The sequence below is a fragment of the Phyllostomus discolor genome, chromosome 8 (assembly GCF_004126475.2).
Source record: "Phyllostomus discolor isolate MPI-MPIP mPhyDis1 chromosome 8, mPhyDis1.pri.v3, whole genome shotgun sequence".
Classification (NCBI taxonomy): domain Eukaryota; kingdom Metazoa; phylum Chordata; class Mammalia; order Chiroptera; family Phyllostomidae; genus Phyllostomus; species Phyllostomus discolor.
In genome coordinates this window covers 3,102,371-3,119,794 of record NC_040910.2, presented here as the reverse complement: position 1 = coordinate 3,119,794, position 17,424 = coordinate 3,102,371, and the positions used below count along the sequence as shown (strand labels likewise).

General features: G+C 52.7%; 1 protein-coding gene across 1 annotated transcript in view; it reads right to left on the bottom strand.

Annotated features, from left to right (window-relative positions):
• Positions 1 to 17,214, bottom strand: part of SPATA5 (spermatogenesis associated 5) — a 128,246-nt gene extending 111,032 nt beyond the window's left edge. Inside the window, exons 1-8 of the mRNA XM_028521236.2 lie at positions 16,818 to 17,214; positions 12,332 to 12,453; positions 11,257 to 11,414; positions 6,928 to 6,986; positions 5,655 to 6,314; positions 4,623 to 4,752; positions 2,013 to 2,069; positions 405 to 528 (exon numbers count right to left, since the gene is read on the bottom strand). Coding sequence (XP_028377037.1) covers positions 405 to 528; positions 2,013 to 2,069; positions 4,623 to 4,752; positions 5,655 to 6,314; positions 6,928 to 6,986; positions 11,257 to 11,414; positions 12,332 to 12,453; positions 16,818 to 16,983 — 1,476 coding nt within the window. The 5' untranslated portion in view covers positions 16,984 to 17,214. The remainder of the gene's footprint in view (positions 1 to 404; positions 529 to 2,012; positions 2,070 to 4,622; positions 4,753 to 5,654; positions 6,315 to 6,927; positions 6,987 to 11,256; positions 11,415 to 12,331; positions 12,454 to 16,817) is intronic.
• Between the last annotated feature and the right edge of the window lie 210 nt (positions 17,215 to 17,424).

The window sequence follows — 17,424 nt, the reverse complement described above, 5'->3', positions numbered from 1 at the left end:
CCCCCTCGCCAGGAGTCCGCACTATAATACAGCTCCCCTCATCTGCACGCCTTTTGGGTGAAATGATGGATGTGCCCTGCCTGGGAATTGAACCGGTGACCCCTTGGTTCGCAGGCCGGCACTCAATCCACGGAGCCACACCAGCCAGGGCCCACTGTTGTATATTATGTTATATGGTAGAAGAATATGCCAGGTTATGCTGCCCTAACAGTTACTAAGAAACCTGCCCCAGAAAATTATCTATGGTCCTTTCCTCCAGTGTTCATGGCCGACACTTTCCCCTCGCCCTCGAGCACCCCAAACCTCAGGGAGCGCCTGACAGTTCTGCACGCACGCACGCACGCACAAGCGACTCGGAGTCGACCCCTCCCGCACGCGCCGCGCCGCGCCCGCGCTGCACTCACCGAGCCGATGCCGTCCATCAGCGTCAGGAGGGAAGCCACGACTCTCTTCTCCACTTCGTTCTGGGCCCCTTCTCTTTTAGGGCAGAGCGCGTCCAGCTCATCGATGAAAATAACGGACGGGTGCCTAAAACCAAAGCAGCAAAATGAATTCTCTAATACGCATATGATGTTTAAATTTGATACATGGCGTTTCCATTAAAAAATTACAGCTGTGTGGCTTTCATTTTATAAACCAAACACAACATGTCACACTGAGGATTTAGTACTATTGCAGATAAAGGCAAAAGGACGTTGAACTCATAAGCCTTAGATGACTTCTGGCCTAAACCACTACCTCAGCGAGGTCCCGTGCCAGGGGACCGGCCCTCGGCGAGGGGCACCGAGAACAGGCTACTGCCCGTGAGGCAGAGCTGCGCCCAGGCCGAGCGGCCCCCGGTGCCCGCTGAACCGTCAGGCCCGGGTCGCTCCCGCAGCCGAGGCTGGAGACGCTGTTCCCAGGAGCAGGGTTCAAGTCCAAGGGGGAGAAAGCAGAAATGCTCTTTTTTTTTCACCTATTAAATAAAGAGACTCCAAGGTGGTGGTCAACGCTCCCATAAAAGATGTGAATTCTCTCACAAGGGGAACCTCAACGGCCAGGAACATAGCAACGACAACAAAAATGCACTCAACAACAATGAACACCCTGGCGCTCACCCCGTCAGTGTTAGGACTACAGAGCCCTTATCTCAGCTGTCCTGTCACTGGGAAAATGCTTTAAAAACGGAAGCTCTTCTGATAAGACTGCAGTAATTATGGTAGGTTAAATATCTATTAAATACCTCAGGAGAGACCCAGCCGTGTTACAAATAATATGACATCAGACCAAGTTATGAACCATGCTCTAAGGCTCCTTACAATGTGACATGGCAGCCTTATTGGAGGAATAATCAACGAGAATTGTTACAGAGCAAAACATCTGTCCCTTGAAGCAAAGCACCGTTCTGGGTTCAGGCACGAAGGGCAGTGCGCCGCAGCCCGCAGAGGGGACTGCGCACGCCGACCGGGCCCGGCGCCCGCAACGAGGCCGCAGACGCCTCCGCTCGGGCAGAGCCGCGTGGTGTCAAGTAACACCGTCTCCGTGCTTCCGCCTTATGTGATCTTACAAAACTCAGATATGATTGCCATACAACATGTTAGTTCCAGGTATACGACATGACAGTTTAACATCTGTATTTTTGTGAAATGATCACCGTGTGCAATTACGACACTTTTTTCTTGTGACGAGGTCTTTTATGACCTACTAATCTTACAACCTTCAAATATGCAATACGGTTTTGCTAACTATAGTTACCACCCTGTGCATTACACCCCATGGCTTATTTCTTTAATAACTTGGAGTCTATACCTTTTGCTACCTTATGTAATTTAGTAACTCATTTATCAAACTTCCAAAAGAGCATTAGACAGAACTAGATTAGACAGGAAGTCTTTAGATTTACGATCCGTTCTGGTACTACCACTATCAGTTCCGCACTATTCTTTCTGGATTCGTACGGAGTGCCGCTGTCTCCACTCTGGTGAACACGTCCGTAACCACTGACCGCAGACACCTGGGAATGCAGAGTATACCTCAGCGTGGCCTCGGCAAATATCTGACGCAGCCTTGCTTCGGTCTCCCCATAGAACCTGTAACAAACAAAACACATTTAAGGACCAACTTATTGTTTTTGAGGCCTTTTCTATAAAAGCTCATCTGACTTTCCAAATACTTCCAGAATACTTAAAATTGCTTTCAAAAGTTATTATCCAAACTTGTAGATACATTAAAAAGAAAATTTACAACATTTCACCATATGAAACATCCAGACAGAATACTACGCAACCATTTTTTTAAACCACATTTACATAGTATAACAAGACTAAATAGTATAACAAGACTAAACTCTCACAATAGTTGCAAGTATAGAATTTACTCAGTACTCAGCATCTCTGGTACTGAGCGGAGGTGACCCCCCAGCAGGTAATAAATCGTCATCAGTCAGGATGCCTTCAGCACCTGAGCCTCCACAAACAAGGACCTGTAATGTAATGGCGTTAGGACGGATGACCTTGCACTTCGTGGGGCTGATGCTGATTATCCACACTCGACCCAAGAGAACGCAAAGGACCTCCGTGCAGCTACCGAGAGTGAGGGGCGCCGTCACGGGAGGAGAGGACATCTCAGTGGGATTCACAGTGCTGGTCACCGCGGACGGAGTCCAGGCAGACTTCTCGAATGCGCCAGGCTCCCGTTTTAAACTGCGCTAACAGGACGAGACAGCGGCTGCCTCCTCTCGGAGCTCCGCCCACTGATTCCCTCTTTCTCTGCAGGGCGCTTCTCAATACACTTCTTTTACTAACTCCTCTCATGAAGGTGCCACAAGAATGGGAGTTATTTTTACTAGGCATTAGTTATATATAGTAAAGATACCTTGTGTTGTTAAATTTGTACATTTGTAAGGTAAATTCTATACTTGCAACTATTGTGAGAGTTCAGTCTTGTTATACTATTTGCAAAGGCAAAGTTTATTTTCTACCTAGCATAGAACCTGTATTTGTAAAGAAAGGTAAGTAACTGTAAGTTATTGTGAAGTCTGCAATCAACACTCCAGACAAGCAGTTTAATTTTTTATGTGGTAGGGAGGTGTCCCGCTGAGCATTTTATTACTTCCAATGATTATGTCCTTATACAATATTTACACAGATAGTTATTTCTGTCTGGGTAGGCACTGAAGAATAAACACGTGGAACCTGGCCCTGGCAGAAGTTACTAAAATAAAAAATAGGGCGGCTTTGTTAGCGCAAATAACAGAGTGGATGATGAATACAAATAACAACCAGGTAGAAGGTAACATGGTGGCCTCATACAGTAAGAAAGAGTCAATTCAACACTGTATTTAAAATATGAATTACTCAGTGTCCTGAAGAGACGAGTGAACTGCATCAACCAAATCACTCTTCACTAAGAAATAAAAGCTCTAAAATTGAGATTCCCATTAAGGAATACAACCGTTTTTAATGGTAAAAGGCAGATAAATAAAAACACCCTAACCGATAAGCTAACAGGTTAGGTGCTGCCAGCCACGTCAAGTTTAACACACCAGTACTGCGTGACATGCCACGTCGCAAAGACAAACATTCGTGAGAAAGGGTTTGAAAGGCAGCGCGACACTGTGGCTCAGGTGTGAGCTGCTCTCCAGTCTACGCCGTCGGGCCACGTCTGGACCGAGAACTGCCTGCTGGTCGATACCCCAGACCCTCTCCGTCCCCTCTAGTTTTAGTAAAACCCTGAGGCCCAGGACAGCACGCGTGCGGAAAGATGAGGCATACAGCACCCTGGGAGTCACACCCCACTGGGCAATGACTCAGTGCGGGAGTAACAAAGACACAATGGGAACCAGAGTATCGATGTTGCAGAACGGGCCTGTGCGGACGACGGCAAACTGCATCACAGCCTCTGCGAGTGCACGTACAGACAGAGTTTAGAGTGACAGACAGTTCGTGGGTTCCGGGTTTCCACTTCAGCTATGTGTGACCCAGAAACCCAGATCTTTTTTAATTGAAAAGATACTTCCACTCACCTACTAAAACAAAGATTAAATGAGGGAATAACCCAAAGAAAGTGTACTTTTTCTTAAAAAAAATAAAAAAGGCGTGCTATACTGAGGTATGATGTTTTTATTGGACTATAACCGTTATCCGTTTGTTTCTGTAAAGCAATGCTACAATGATGCGAAAAACGTAAGACCAAATGTTGTTCTAGTTGTTTAAAAACCAGAACTGCTCAATAAATAAGGTCTCCGGACTGTTTTGGGTTTACCTTACATCATCTAAACCTCTGCGGTAAGGATCCTGTACCTGTTTCCCTCTAGACATTTATCCCATTCTCCAAGTCACCGTAACTCGGGCTCAGTGGTGAACACTGTCTGTGAAATTTTGTTTTATTTATTATTACCAAGTAATAAAGGCATAGGCAGAGTTCATCACCATACTGTAAGTTTTTAACTTCCACTACTCTACTGTGGTTTTTCGAGACATGTAAAAATGCAGTTTTGTCTCATTTGTAGGCATTCAAGAGCTCGCTGCTTGAGTAATCCACCTGCAACTAAAACTAAACCACATCCTCCCGGCGGAGCCCTAAAAACACACCTAGGAAGGAGATTCCCTAACACCGTTTATCCCACCGGAGCGTGCACCTACTTGCTCACGATTTCCGGGCCATTTATCACGGACACGTAGGCCCCGACCTCGTGGGCGATGGCCCTGGCGATCATGGTCTTCCCAGTCCCGGGCGGGCCGTAGAGCAGCACTCCTCTGGGCGGGGGGATTCCTGGGGGGAAGCGAGAGGACACCCAAGTCAGCGCTGCTAGGTCTCCTGGAGTGCAGCCACGTGGCTTCAAACACAGCTGACAATCCGAATGTGCCTCGCGTCGCAAAACCACAGTGAAGAGTCAGACCTTCTTTATTCTGCCCGGAAAGACGTACTGACCGGGCCAGACCCTGACCTCCAGCAGTGGCCGTTTCTCTCCCATCCCTCCCCGTCCGGGCGCACTGATAAAACGCTGGCCGGACACCACAGTGCTGCCACGCCCCTCCCCACATTACCAAAACGAAGTCCAGACACCCACGAAGGCGTAACGCAGCCCCCAATCCCAATTTTCACCCAACCAGCCGTCTTGAAACACACATGCATCCCTACCAAAGTGTCGATCCAAGGGTTCATTTTATATGTATATGTGAGGATTCACGAAAAGGGAAAAAGCAGAGACGGAGATGGTATGCACCACATACACGCAGAGAACCGGGCAGTGACCACAGGGAAGCAGCCCTGAGATTCCCAGGGACCAAGCCACTCCCGCAACCACGTGCTTCCCTGTAGACGCCGGCACTTCCTAACGGAGAAGTTCATCAGCGTTTGGCTCATTCCTCCAGTCATCACAGCTGACCTAGCCCGACAGGGCAGGTACTGCAGACCCGGCACAAACCACCGTGCAGTGTGCAATTAAAAGAGACAAGACTACAGCCAGCTCGTTACAGCCTAAGGAGACCTAGCCGAGAAGAAAGCTCACTTAACTGGCATCTCCCAAAGCAACTTGCACCTCCTCCCACACCTCCCACTCGGGAAAGGAAAACAGGTAGCAGGGGGAGCAACCATTGGAGGAGTGGAACGAGCCACCTGCTTCTCAGGCTGCACCGAGCACTCCCGGGCGCCACACTCTGAGAACACCGTACCGTAACTCTTGAACAGTTCCAGCTGCTTGAGGGGGAGTTCAACGATTTCTCTGATTGCTTTCAGCTGACCGTTTAAGCCTCCTATCATGTCGTAAGTTACTTTGAATTGGCTCTCTTGCTCCTTTGAATTTGTGTGACTTTTTATAAAGTTGACCCTGGTGGCCGCAGAAATGAAATAAAACGTGTCAGTGTTGCGCTGGGCCCCCAGGCTGGCTGCCGCTGGCACGCTCTCTCCTCCGGTGAGGTCCTCGCTCCCTTCCCCGGCAGACGCAAAGCTGCAGTCAGGGGCTGTGACTTCCTCGAGCTCGAGCCCGCTGCTGCTGCCACCGGGACTCTGGGTGACACCCGACACCGTGTCACCAGCTCTATCTTTCTTCCTGTCACCTGCTGGTGTGCAGGGAGCACTGCCTGACGGTGGGACGTGGGTCTCGCCCAGATCCAGCTGGCTTAGGTGTAAGGGCAGATCCAGGGCGTCGGCTTGGGCACCGGCTTCGGCGCCGGCCCGTTCGGGGGCCGCTCCCTGGGCGTCGGCGTCAGGGTCGCTCCGCAGCTGGCGCAGCACCATGCCGTCCGCCCCCTTCACCTGCAGCACCTGCAACTTGCACGGCCGTCCGTAGAACGTGATGTACAGGAAGTTGCCCGGCAAAACAATCTTGCCATCTATACAACAATTTATTGAATATGTATGTTAGCACGATTTTTCACCCACCGAATGTGTAAACAGCCATTTGTGTCACTTATCACAAAAACTATCTGACTGGGAAGACTAAACCAAAGATACGGGTATTCATAAAACAACTGTCACAAGAACTAAAGGCCCTACTATTTATTCCCCTACCAGGGAGCACCACCTGGAGACCCAAAAACAGCAAGCTGGTTCTCTGAAATGGCAAAGATTCTCCCCACTGCACGAACAAACAGGCATCTACATTTGATGACAAACTAAACTCAACTGGCACAGTTACACCAACACAGCACGATGACACTTCTCGCTGGGGAGAGCACGAGTTCCAGGGCTCCGAGTCTCAGCTCCCCCGGGACGGTGTCCACAGACACGCTGTGTGTTCCCTCTGCCGCTCAACTGCCAACCGAGTAATTGGGGGGCGGGGGTGGGGGGAAGCGGGGAAACACCCCTATCTTAAAAGGACATGAATTCGTTGAGAATATTTTCTACACTATTGTGAAACAAATATTAAGTATACAAGACCTCAAAGACATATCCCCTTATTTGCTATGCTTTGCTTCTTAAAAAACTGTTTAAAATATGTCTCACCGAGTTTTCTCAGAAGACAGTCAACCAGTTGTTCCTCACTGATATCCACATTCTTGTCACTGTAAAGCGTGAGGGTGAGGAAAACAGAAATACAAATTAAATACACCAGAACTTAAATATAAACTAACACACACACTTGTAACGTAGACCTAATCAAAAACATAGTTAGTTCACAACCTGGAAAGGATTTACACAGTTCGGACCGACTTACAGTTTTCAGATGCTTCTTGTAGCCACGGAACCCTCCTGTGCAGTCTGACGCCCCAGTGGCCTGCACGAGTGCTCTTCGGGTCACAGGGGCTGCCCAGTAGCGGGCCGTGCCGTCACCTGTCGACCCTACCCAGCACTTTTTCAATGACATACAACATGTCGGAGTGTATTACACACAGAAAGGGTGAACACTACTTTGTAAAACAGTTTCGTTGCACACAGGCACACACGTGTGCATACATGCACTCTGTATGTACTGCAGGTGTGTATGCACAACAAATAGCAATGAAAAATGTTTACTTGTTGTTGGGTGCCAGTCGAGAACACCTGAAAGACGCTGGCCCTCACTGTCCCGTACCAAACGTGCCTCGTTGGCAAGAGGCTTTTATTAATAGCTTCCTTCACTCCCTCTGTAGAATTTGTAAGTGATCTTTCGGAAAACACAAATCCCATGTAACGCCTCGTCTGAAGAGGCAGACCCGAGGAGCACGGCACAGGGGAAGCTGATTCTGGAGGAAGAGCACGCCGGGAACTAGGAGCCCCCGTCGGACCAACGGGGCGGTCAGGGAGGCTGCTCGTTTGAGTGCAGGACGCCGGCATGCCTGCAGACCAGGCCGCCCGCACAGAGGCACGCCCTCAGTTGGGGGTGCTCAGAACAGGGCACTGCGCCCCCCCCACCCTGTGGAAGCAGCCCACTACAGTGTCAGTAGAAAGGGAGGGTTGGGCACAGTGAGAGGCCTCTGTGTGGGGCCACCTGGGCCAGGTCGAAGCCACACCCCCCACTTTCTCAGACACAAAACCGACAGTCAGTGTGTTCTCTGTCTGCCGGTCCCCAGTGCAACTTCAACTGCTGGCTAAAGGCACTGGCAGCCCCGGGTCACTGCCAGCAGAGCGTCCCCTACTGGCTAAAGGCACTGGCAGCCCCCGGTCACTGCCAGCAGAGCTCCCCCTACTGGCTAAAGGCACTGGCAGCCCCCGGTCACTGCCAGCAGAGCTCCCCCGGTCTCGATGTGCACAAGGGAGGCACAAGGTCGGAGCCACACATCACTGTCCCAGCCTCTTGCTGCACCGCTCACCACAGGCGCCCAGGGGACGGCGACTGCAGACGGCAGGGGATGGCGCAGGGGACGGCACAGCACGCAGGGCGAGTCCCGGCTCCGGGGCCTGTGGAGGGGGGGTCTGACCCCTAACTGCAGCAGCTGTCCCTGAGGTGGCCTCCCTTCTGAACTACCTCTTCTCTATTGGAAAATACAGCAAGTAGAAAAAATAGAATACACCGTGAAAGTTGTTCTAAGGATTGATTATAATGCATGTAAAAAAGATACACTTACATGTTTATATATGTTACATATAACAGCATAGACCCCCCCAGGAGGAATGGTTCAGTGTTAATTCAATGTGAGAAGCAATTTTACAGAACACACCACCTCAAATAACAAGAACTGACTGTGTATTCATGGAAAAGAGAGAGGAAGAGAAACACAAGGAGTAAATTTCATGAGTCAAATGTATGCATAAGCTAAAGAGGAAATTACATGTGGCTCCCTTAGTGCTTAAATGTACTGTTTATAGAGCCCTGGACCCAGTTATACTTACACTGTTTCTTATTTATTGAACTCTGAATAGAAGACATTTACAAACATGTACAACAGGGGTGTCAAACTCATTGTCACCGAGGGCCACCTCAGCCTCACAGTTGCCTTCAAAGGGCCGACTGTAATTTCAGCTCCCTAACAGTTAAAGAGCAGTTGCACTTACACAGTCCTAACATTATTTCAGCCCTTTGAAGGCAACCGCGAGGCTGCTGTGGCCCCCGGTGAGAATGAGTCTGACACTCCTGATGTACAAGGACAGTAAAAACACTCAAGCAGCTTTGCTTTTAAAAAATGGGTGCGGATAAAATAATTTCCACTAGAAGGCGCTCTAAACTTACTAATGAAATGTTTCCAATGGAGTACACCTGAAGGCTTAATCAAGCAGCTGATTAAAATCACTGATTTTTCCTATTGGAAATTAAGTCTCTTATCTAAGCTCTGCTTATTGTCATATTGAAGACATAACATTTTTGGGGTTTTGTTTTTTTCCTCTGGCTGGTATAGTTCAGTGGATTGAGCTCAGGCCTGTGAACCAAAGGATCGCAGGTTCAATTCCCAGTCATGGCACATAGCTGGGTTGTGAGCCAGGTCCCCAGTAGGGGGCACGCATAGTTGCCTCTTGCGTGCATTTATGTTTCTCTCCCTCTCTTTCTCCTTCCTTTCTCCTTTCTCTAAAAATAAATACATAAAATCTTTTTTAAGAAAAGACTTAAGGTTCTTTTTTTTTTAATAAAGTTTAAAACCAAGCTTCCACGGGACACCTATACAGTCCCTCCACTGTAGGTCATCATCATGACCAGAGTGTATGCCCTCTGGAGGTCATCACACAGTTGGTAGATCAAAAAGCCCATCACCTGAGGGCTGTGCTTGCAGCCTGGTCTGCAGAGTCTGAAGAGGAGTCCAGGGCAATCCGAGTGGTCACCCTAACGAACTAGACCACCCCCAGCACCCCCACGAGAGCGCGCAGGCTCCTTCCCCTCACTGAGCCCGTGTCCTCATCTGGGAGGACGAGGCCAGCGTGGGCACCTTGTGCACAGGGTGTTCAGGGGTTACATGAAAGGAAAAAGGGAAAATGTGTGCACGCACACGTGTGTGCTAGTATGCAGCTGGTGCTCAATGTATGTTGTGTTCCTTTTCCTTTCTGCCTTTCATTTTATCATTTGTTAAATGGTTGGTACATGCTCTGAAAATATTTTCCTGCTTTTCAAGAAAAAATATGCCAGAGCTCAAGCTTGGCATCTACAAAAGTAGCAAAAGAGAAGAAAACATTTTTAAATCAAGCTTGAAAAACACTTTGTGATTCCTGTAATAGAAGCACACCCTAAAACTGTTAGTAAGGTGTCATTCGAGTATCGAAAGGCCCTGCCAGGTGGCTCAGTTGGCCAGAGCACCTTCTCGCCCCACCAGTCACCTCCGGTCACCGTGCACACAAGAAGCAACCGATGAGTGCATCGGCGGCTGAACAACAAGCCCGGCTGGTGGGGCTCAGTGGACCGAGCGCCAGGCCTGAGAGCCAAAGGGTCGCCAGTGGATCCCCGTCAGGCACATGCCTGGGTTGCGGGCCAGGTCCCCAGCCGGGAGTATGTGAGAGGCAACCACCCTTGATGTTTCTCCCCCTCTCTTTCTCCCTCCCTCCCCCTCTGGCGAAAAATAAAATCTTTTAAAAAAAGTGAACAACAAATCAACATCTGTCACTTTCAAATCAATAAATAAAATTTAAAAATTAAATAAAGTATCAAAAGATGCTCTTTTTAAAAACAAATCTTGGTAAGATTTTTACATGCAAACTAGTCAAAATCCTATTAGAGACAGAATTTCCCAGAGGATGGGAGACTCGCTTTGACTATATTGCTGGCTGACTCAAACGACTAGTGGTTGGTGAGGGGCCATTTAAAAATTCGATGGAAATAACTGTTTCACTAGACTGGATAATCAGTGAGTTAAAATTCACAGCCAGGTACTCTGCCGAGCAGTCTCAACTAAAACCGGCTTCCCGCCCCCTCGCAGCCTCGGGGAGACCAGCAGCCCCGGCACACTGCAGGCCGAGGCGAGGAGCACGGTTCCACGCACGCCGTTGCACGCTGTCGGCAGCCCGCCCTCTCGCCTGAAGTCTCGGGGCACACTCCAGTCACAGGCACCGGGGCCCCTGGGCCCTAAGCCACTCGGCGGTCATGCAGCATGTGTAACACAGCAGGCCACTGGCCACCCGCACACGGGGCCAGGCCAGACTGGGACACGCCGTAACCGTGACACACACTGGATTTTGGAGACTTAGTGCAAAACACAGCATGAAAATATCTTATTATTAGTTTTCAGGTGTAAGTTAAAATAAGATTTAACACGTACTGATTAAATAAAATATAAAATTATAACCAATTTCACGTGTTTTTTTAAACGTGGCTGCTAGGAAATGCAAAGTTACTTTTGTGGTTCCCACTTGTGACTCCCATTGTAACACTTCCACAGGTATTGCTACGATATCTGGTGGCGGCGCTGACGCCGCCACGGAAGAGAAGAGCCAGACCTGAGCGCCACGTCCATCTCCTCGGCCTGCAGCACGGCGCCCAGCAGAGGCTGGACGTGGATGGCGTCGCCGACTCGGACGCCCACGTTCTTCTGGGCGATCTCGCTCAGGCCCACCTTGCCGCCAGGAAACCCGGACACAGGCCAGGCCGTGTACACCTGTCCAGGACGCAGAAGAAAAAACACGGGAAGATTAACACTCACAGAATATCGGTGATTGATCAAGCCCAGCCAAGTACATGCGTCTGCCAGAGGGGCTACACTCTGATACTGGTTATGAACGAGTTTGTATAAACATCACATCTTTTTGTGAGGACCAGGAAGGACCCCGCAGGGAAGACGGTGGACGATCTGCGAGGTGGCGCTAGGAGGAGAGACAGGAGTCACGGGGGGAGAAAGTGAGGTACGGCCCTCCCGGGAAGGTGCCTGTCTGTCGGGCAGCCAGCCTGGAGCACCGGCTCCATCTAGGACGCGGGGAGGGGCTGGCACTAGAGCCCCAGGGGGTGCCTGGACCTAGTCCAGCGAATACTCAGCTCCAGACAGTGGGCTGAGCTCACGCACTCAGTGTCTTCTCTTCCGCAAGACACGGTGCAGCATCTTTAAAAGTCCAAGCCCGAAACAACGGACAGACTGGGGGGCCCGACATCAGCAGGAGACTTCACAGCCTGTGCAGAGGGCCCCAGGAGACGCGAGGGCCCTGGGAAATGAGCCCGGGGCGGAGGCAGGGGCCGCAGCGAACGAGAAACGAGCCAGGCCGCGGAAAGACGGCAGCGAGGAGACCCGAGGCCGCAAACAAGGAGGGAAGCTGAGCACTGTGTAACAAGGACACGACCTTCACCCCCCAAATAGTGTTTCCGTGGAGACCAGTGACGGCGTGGGAGCCTGAGGACGACAGTGTGCGTCTTGCCGCCACCGTGACACGCAGGGACCACGCTCCCGCCACGGTCGGACGGCAAAGGAGGGGACGGCTGACATGGGGGCCTTTAAGACGCAGGTTTCCGTCCCTTCCTCACGTGGAAAATGCCACCCAAAAGCCCGCCAGCCTTCCCAGACCAAGGGGGTGACGGGGCTCGCACCTCCTGCTTCCCGTGCAGGCCGGTCAGCAGCACTGGCCGGCCTATGCAGATGTTCGTGGACTTCATGGTGCCCAGCCCGAGCTGAACCAGGGAGTTCTGGAACTTCTTGGGAATCTTGTCATCTGCCAAGAGGACAAGAGGAAAAGAAAGTTACCGCTGCGGTACCTGGTAAGGGAAGCTAGGGGCATGCTCCCCTTTGGAGGAAATGCACGCCCTCCAGCCACGACGCCGCGAGTGAACCACCGGGCCGACCCTCCCGCTCTCACAGGCTCCGAGCCCAACCTTTGAGGATCCAGACTGCGTGAGTGCTAACTTACAAACGGGACGTTTCGGGGAATAGCTAATAGTTCTCATTATTTAAAAGACTTTTCAATCTCATGAGGAACTGAGCGTATTCGCAACTGGACGTCTGAGCTTTCCTCTGCGCATCACAGGTTCTTTCTGAGCTGAAATCCGGAGCTGGCCCACCGTCGGGCTCTAGACGATTGGGTCCCATTTCCACTTCCGACCCACGTAACAGCCATCGGGTATTTTTCACCTGTGTTCCCAAGAGTACGTGGAGGGGGGAGGAGCCCCTCGGGAGAACGCCCTCACACTGACGGGGGCCCAGCACTCCGCCCAGCTGGCGTTGCTTCTCCACCCCTTCCACCCAGCCCCTCGGGCCTCACACTTGGGCAGCGCTCCTTCCTCTGGCTCTCCCAGCACGGCACGTGGCCCGTTACCAGCACTCAGCATCATAACATTCGCTTGCTTTACTGTCTGGTTTTCTCCCAAACTACGCACTGCTTTGGGATGGGAATTGAGCCGTATTTATCTCTGTATGGCCAACACCTAGCGCGGCACCAAATGCAGCAGCCGCACAGCGCCTGTGAAGTGACCGGATGTGGTAGATGAGTGTGCAGTATTTTTCTTTTCAGCAAAAATCCACAAAATACTTAATGAAACTTTAACCTGCCACGAACTTTATATAGAATTGCAGACATATGCCATAATCACAGAGCTCTAATATTAATGTTCCTTAATAATCAGAAAAACAGCTCTTTTGTAGTGAAACACTAAGTCAGTGGAAGAAAACCAAGAGCGTATCTGATGTCCAGAACTCCACTGCAGCAAACTAACTTCCCAGCACATGCATCCTCCTCCTCCCGTCAGACGGGCCGGGCCTGTCTAGAAACACGAAGCGTTTCACAGAGCTGAGACTAACAGGACTGAGTATAAAGTAAAACGAGCACATCTTGCCCCGGCTGCAGCAGCTCAGCGGATTGAGCACCAGCCTACAAACTGAAAGGTTTCTGGTTTGGTTCGATTCCCAGTCCGGGCACAGGCCTGGGCTGTGGGCCAGTCCCCAGCTGGGGCGCATGAGAGGCACCCACACATGGATGTTTCTCTCCCTTTCTCCCTCCCTTCTCTCTACAAATAAATAAGTAAAATCTTTTTTTTAAAGACCGTATTTCATAATCACGAGAGGCTGAAAAGAAAGTCGACTTTCCTGGGAGCATCGGGTCTCTCTCACGCAGGTTGCCCGTCAGCAACGACGGCCAGGTGTCCCAGGGCACGGCCGCACGATGAACGCTCCCGCGTGACAGCACCCTCACTGCCCGGCGGGGCGGTCGTCAGCAACAGTCTGAGCGTTCTTCCCGCCCCGCCCCGCCCTGCACGCTCACCGAGCACCGGGACCTGACAAACCACAGGCTCCTCAGAACACCGCCGCTTCTCCCCTGTCATCCACGGAGATCACGTTCACACCCGTCCACTGGCCCGGTTCTCAAGACATCGCCGTCGTGTCCTCCGCTGACAGCACACGGACCCCGCAGGCCGCCCTCCTCGGAGACCGGCTTAAAGACACATCTCGACGCCCACTGCCCCCGGGAACTAACGTCAGGCGTATCGGGCACTCATGAGCCAGATCAACCCACAAGACAGCCAAGGTCATTTCAGGCAGCCATCCGCATCCCTCGGTCAGTCAGTCCGCAAACCTTCACTCGGTGACCAGTGTGCGGGGGGCACTACACCAGACACTGGGGACAGAGTGGACACCGTCCTTGGCTTCACAGGGCTCACAAGCTAGCAGACTAACAGAGTCACCAAACAATCCCTGCACAACTGCATGATTATAAACTGACATTAATGCAATCAAAAGCTCAGTGTGCCAGGGGAAAGCCTTCAATGTGGGGTCTGGCCTAACTGGAATAAGAGAAGGGTTCTCCAAGGAAGTAACGTATCAACTCAATTCTGAAGAGGAGGAATTAATAACCAAGTGAGACGGGAAAAAAGATAGTCCTGAGCAAAGCGAACAGCACGTGCAGAGACTGTGGGCAAGAAGATCTCTGGGGAAGGGGGCGGGGAGCGAGGACAGGCAGAGAGAGGGGGGAGATAAGCGGGCCGCGTGAGGAAGGTCAAGGCCAGCCCTGGCAGCACTGCGGGCCAGGGAGGGGTGGAAAGCGGGTCCCGAAAGGACCTTCGTTTGCTCGCAAGTCCACTCGGCTGCAGGGCAGGAAGGGCCTGGACAGGCTGGCGCAGGCAGCAGCCCGGGGGGGCAAGGCTGGTGTCTGGGGTCACCTGAGGAAGTGGGGGGAATGGAGCAAAGGAGAGCAGGAAAGGGGGAGAAGAGTGAGGTGACAGGTGGGACCTGGGAGGTGTAAGAGAGCTGCCAGACATGACCCTCGGGTTCTGGACTTCGAAATGGGAAAACTGAACAGGCCCGGAGTCTGCTGTGTGGCCGGAAGTGAGGTCTTGGGGTCGGTCCTGGAGGACCTTTGACAACAAACCCCAAGGCGGAGTGGCAGCCCACTGCGATCCAAAGGGTGTGCGGTCGGCCACGTGCGTGCCTCTGGTCCCTGGTCAGCACGGAGAAGGAGAGTGAAGGTTTACAAGCCGTGACCGCCATCTGACAGAGTAGTCTCATGTCTGCTGAATCTCATACAAATGTCTACTTTTTAACTTATTTTTATTGTGTTGTGCAACAGCTCTGACCTATGACCTCTCAAATTTTAAAACCTTCCCTACATGTTGGAGAAGCTTTGGTCTGGACCAGCAATTTTCACCCGGCAGGCTGTGAGAACATTTAAAATGCTCAACACCTGACTGTTCAGTCCCGGGCAGCAACCTCTCTCCCTCAGATTTCAAATAAAAAAAAAAAAAGACAACAGCCAACTCCACAACAGCTGTCCAGTGTGCATGAAGCAAAATTACACCTATTTCTTTTGTCAGATCAGCAAAAAATATGTATTCTGATGGGCCGCAGAATTTCAGTGACTGGGTGGCGTGTGCCAGGAGACCAGGGCAGCTGGACATCGCTGCTCCCGAGGGCCGTGAGTCAGGACGGAGCGGAGAGGCGGTGGGAACCAGAGACATCCACCTGAAAATGCCGGGGGCGGGGAGGGCAGAACTCTGGGCGGCGCAGGAACATGCCGGAGAGACTATTCTAGAGAAGGGGGTGAGGACCAAGAACAGAGGGCGGCAACACCCGGTGGCCGGTGCAAGCCTAGCGCGGGCAGGAAACTGACCAAGCACCCACCAGAAGAAGAGAATCTAGAAAAGTCTCAAGATGCGCCAAGGGGAGAAATCAAGTGTTTCACGGAGGAGGAAAGGGGCAGCTACGAGAGAGAGGTCAAGGGCGGTCAGCGATGAAGTCGGTCCGGTGGGTCTGTGAGTCTGCGACCTCGCAGGTGACGAGGGCAGGGGCAGCCGGGGAACACGGGGTACAGGCTGAGCAGCGACCACCTGCCCATGTTGGGGGGGGGGGCGAGTGAGTCTGAGGACCCTTTAAGGCGAGCCCGGCGGGCGCACGTGCCGTCTCCACCGTGGGGGGTGAGGACGGAGGCCTGGGGGCTCCCGGTCCAGAGCTACCCTCCAGCTTCGCCGCTACTTCCGCGCGGGCTCAGGCACGAGTCTCACCACGCCCGTCCGCCGCCCCATTTTCAAAGCCGTGGCACACAGAGGATTCACTCCCGAGACTTCCCCGGCAAATCCGTCCTCCCAGCTCCCGGGAGCTGGGATCGAGGGGAAGGGCTTTGGGATCACGCGTCTGGACTCAACTGTGGCCGCTGGCGTGGAACAGCTGTGCAACCTGCGAGACGGTCACGATGAGCCGCGTGTCCGTGTCCCGGGGCGTCCGTGGAGACTAACTGGGAAGGCGACGCTCGAGGACAAGGAGGAGCGACCCCCCGGCCGACCCCAGAGCCCACGCAGTCGCGCGAGGAAAAGCCCCTCGGGAAGGGTGCACCCACACCGGACCGAGCTGGGCTTCGTTTTCCTTCCCTCTGCTCGCCAGAAAGCAGCTCTTTCGCCGTGAAGCAGATCGGACATCTTCCGGGAGGCGAAGTTGTCTCAAGTGCCGCTTGGCGACTCCAGACAATTTCCAAAGGGACCGCGGCGCCGGTCCCGCGCGGAGCGCTCGTGCCCGCGCCGCGGCGGGCCTGGCCCCGAGCCTCTCCCCCCTCGGCCCCGCGACCCTCGGCGCCCGCCGCCCTCCCACCCCTCTCACCCTTTTCTAAGAAGTTGATCACCGCCAGAGTCCCGGTCGCCGCCGCGGAGCCGGCTTCGGCACGAGCCGCCGAGGCCCCCGCCGGGGCGTGAGCCGCCGCGGCGGGCGAGGGCGACCCGCCGTCCGAGCTCCGGCTGAGCCGTTTTCGGTTCTTCTTGGAAGACATGGTCGCGGGGCAGCCTGGAAGCTGGAGCGCCGAAGCCGGCTCAACGTGCGCGCTTCCCCGCGGGAAAAACTTCCGGGGCAGGAGTCAGCGAGGCCCCACCCCCGCGCCGTAATTCTCCGAGTGAAGCGAACGAGGGGGAGGGCACCCGAGCGTGCGCAGAGCCCGCCGTCTTCGAAGCGGTTCTTCCGCCAAGGAAGACGGATTAGGTGGACCGAACCGTCGTTAAGATGGCACGTTCCAGAAAGGCAGGGCTTTTGCCCCATCTCCGTTCGTCTTGCCCATCCCTGAACACACATGCACTGAATTAAACTATGGGGGCGCGGGGGGAGAGTGGTGGGAAAGTCTCCCCCGCGTCGTCCTGGAGCCGAGCGAACGGCCCAGAGGAGCTGGTGGACACGTCTTGGCGGTGTCCTGGGAATAGCGCTGCAAAGGGATGAGCCC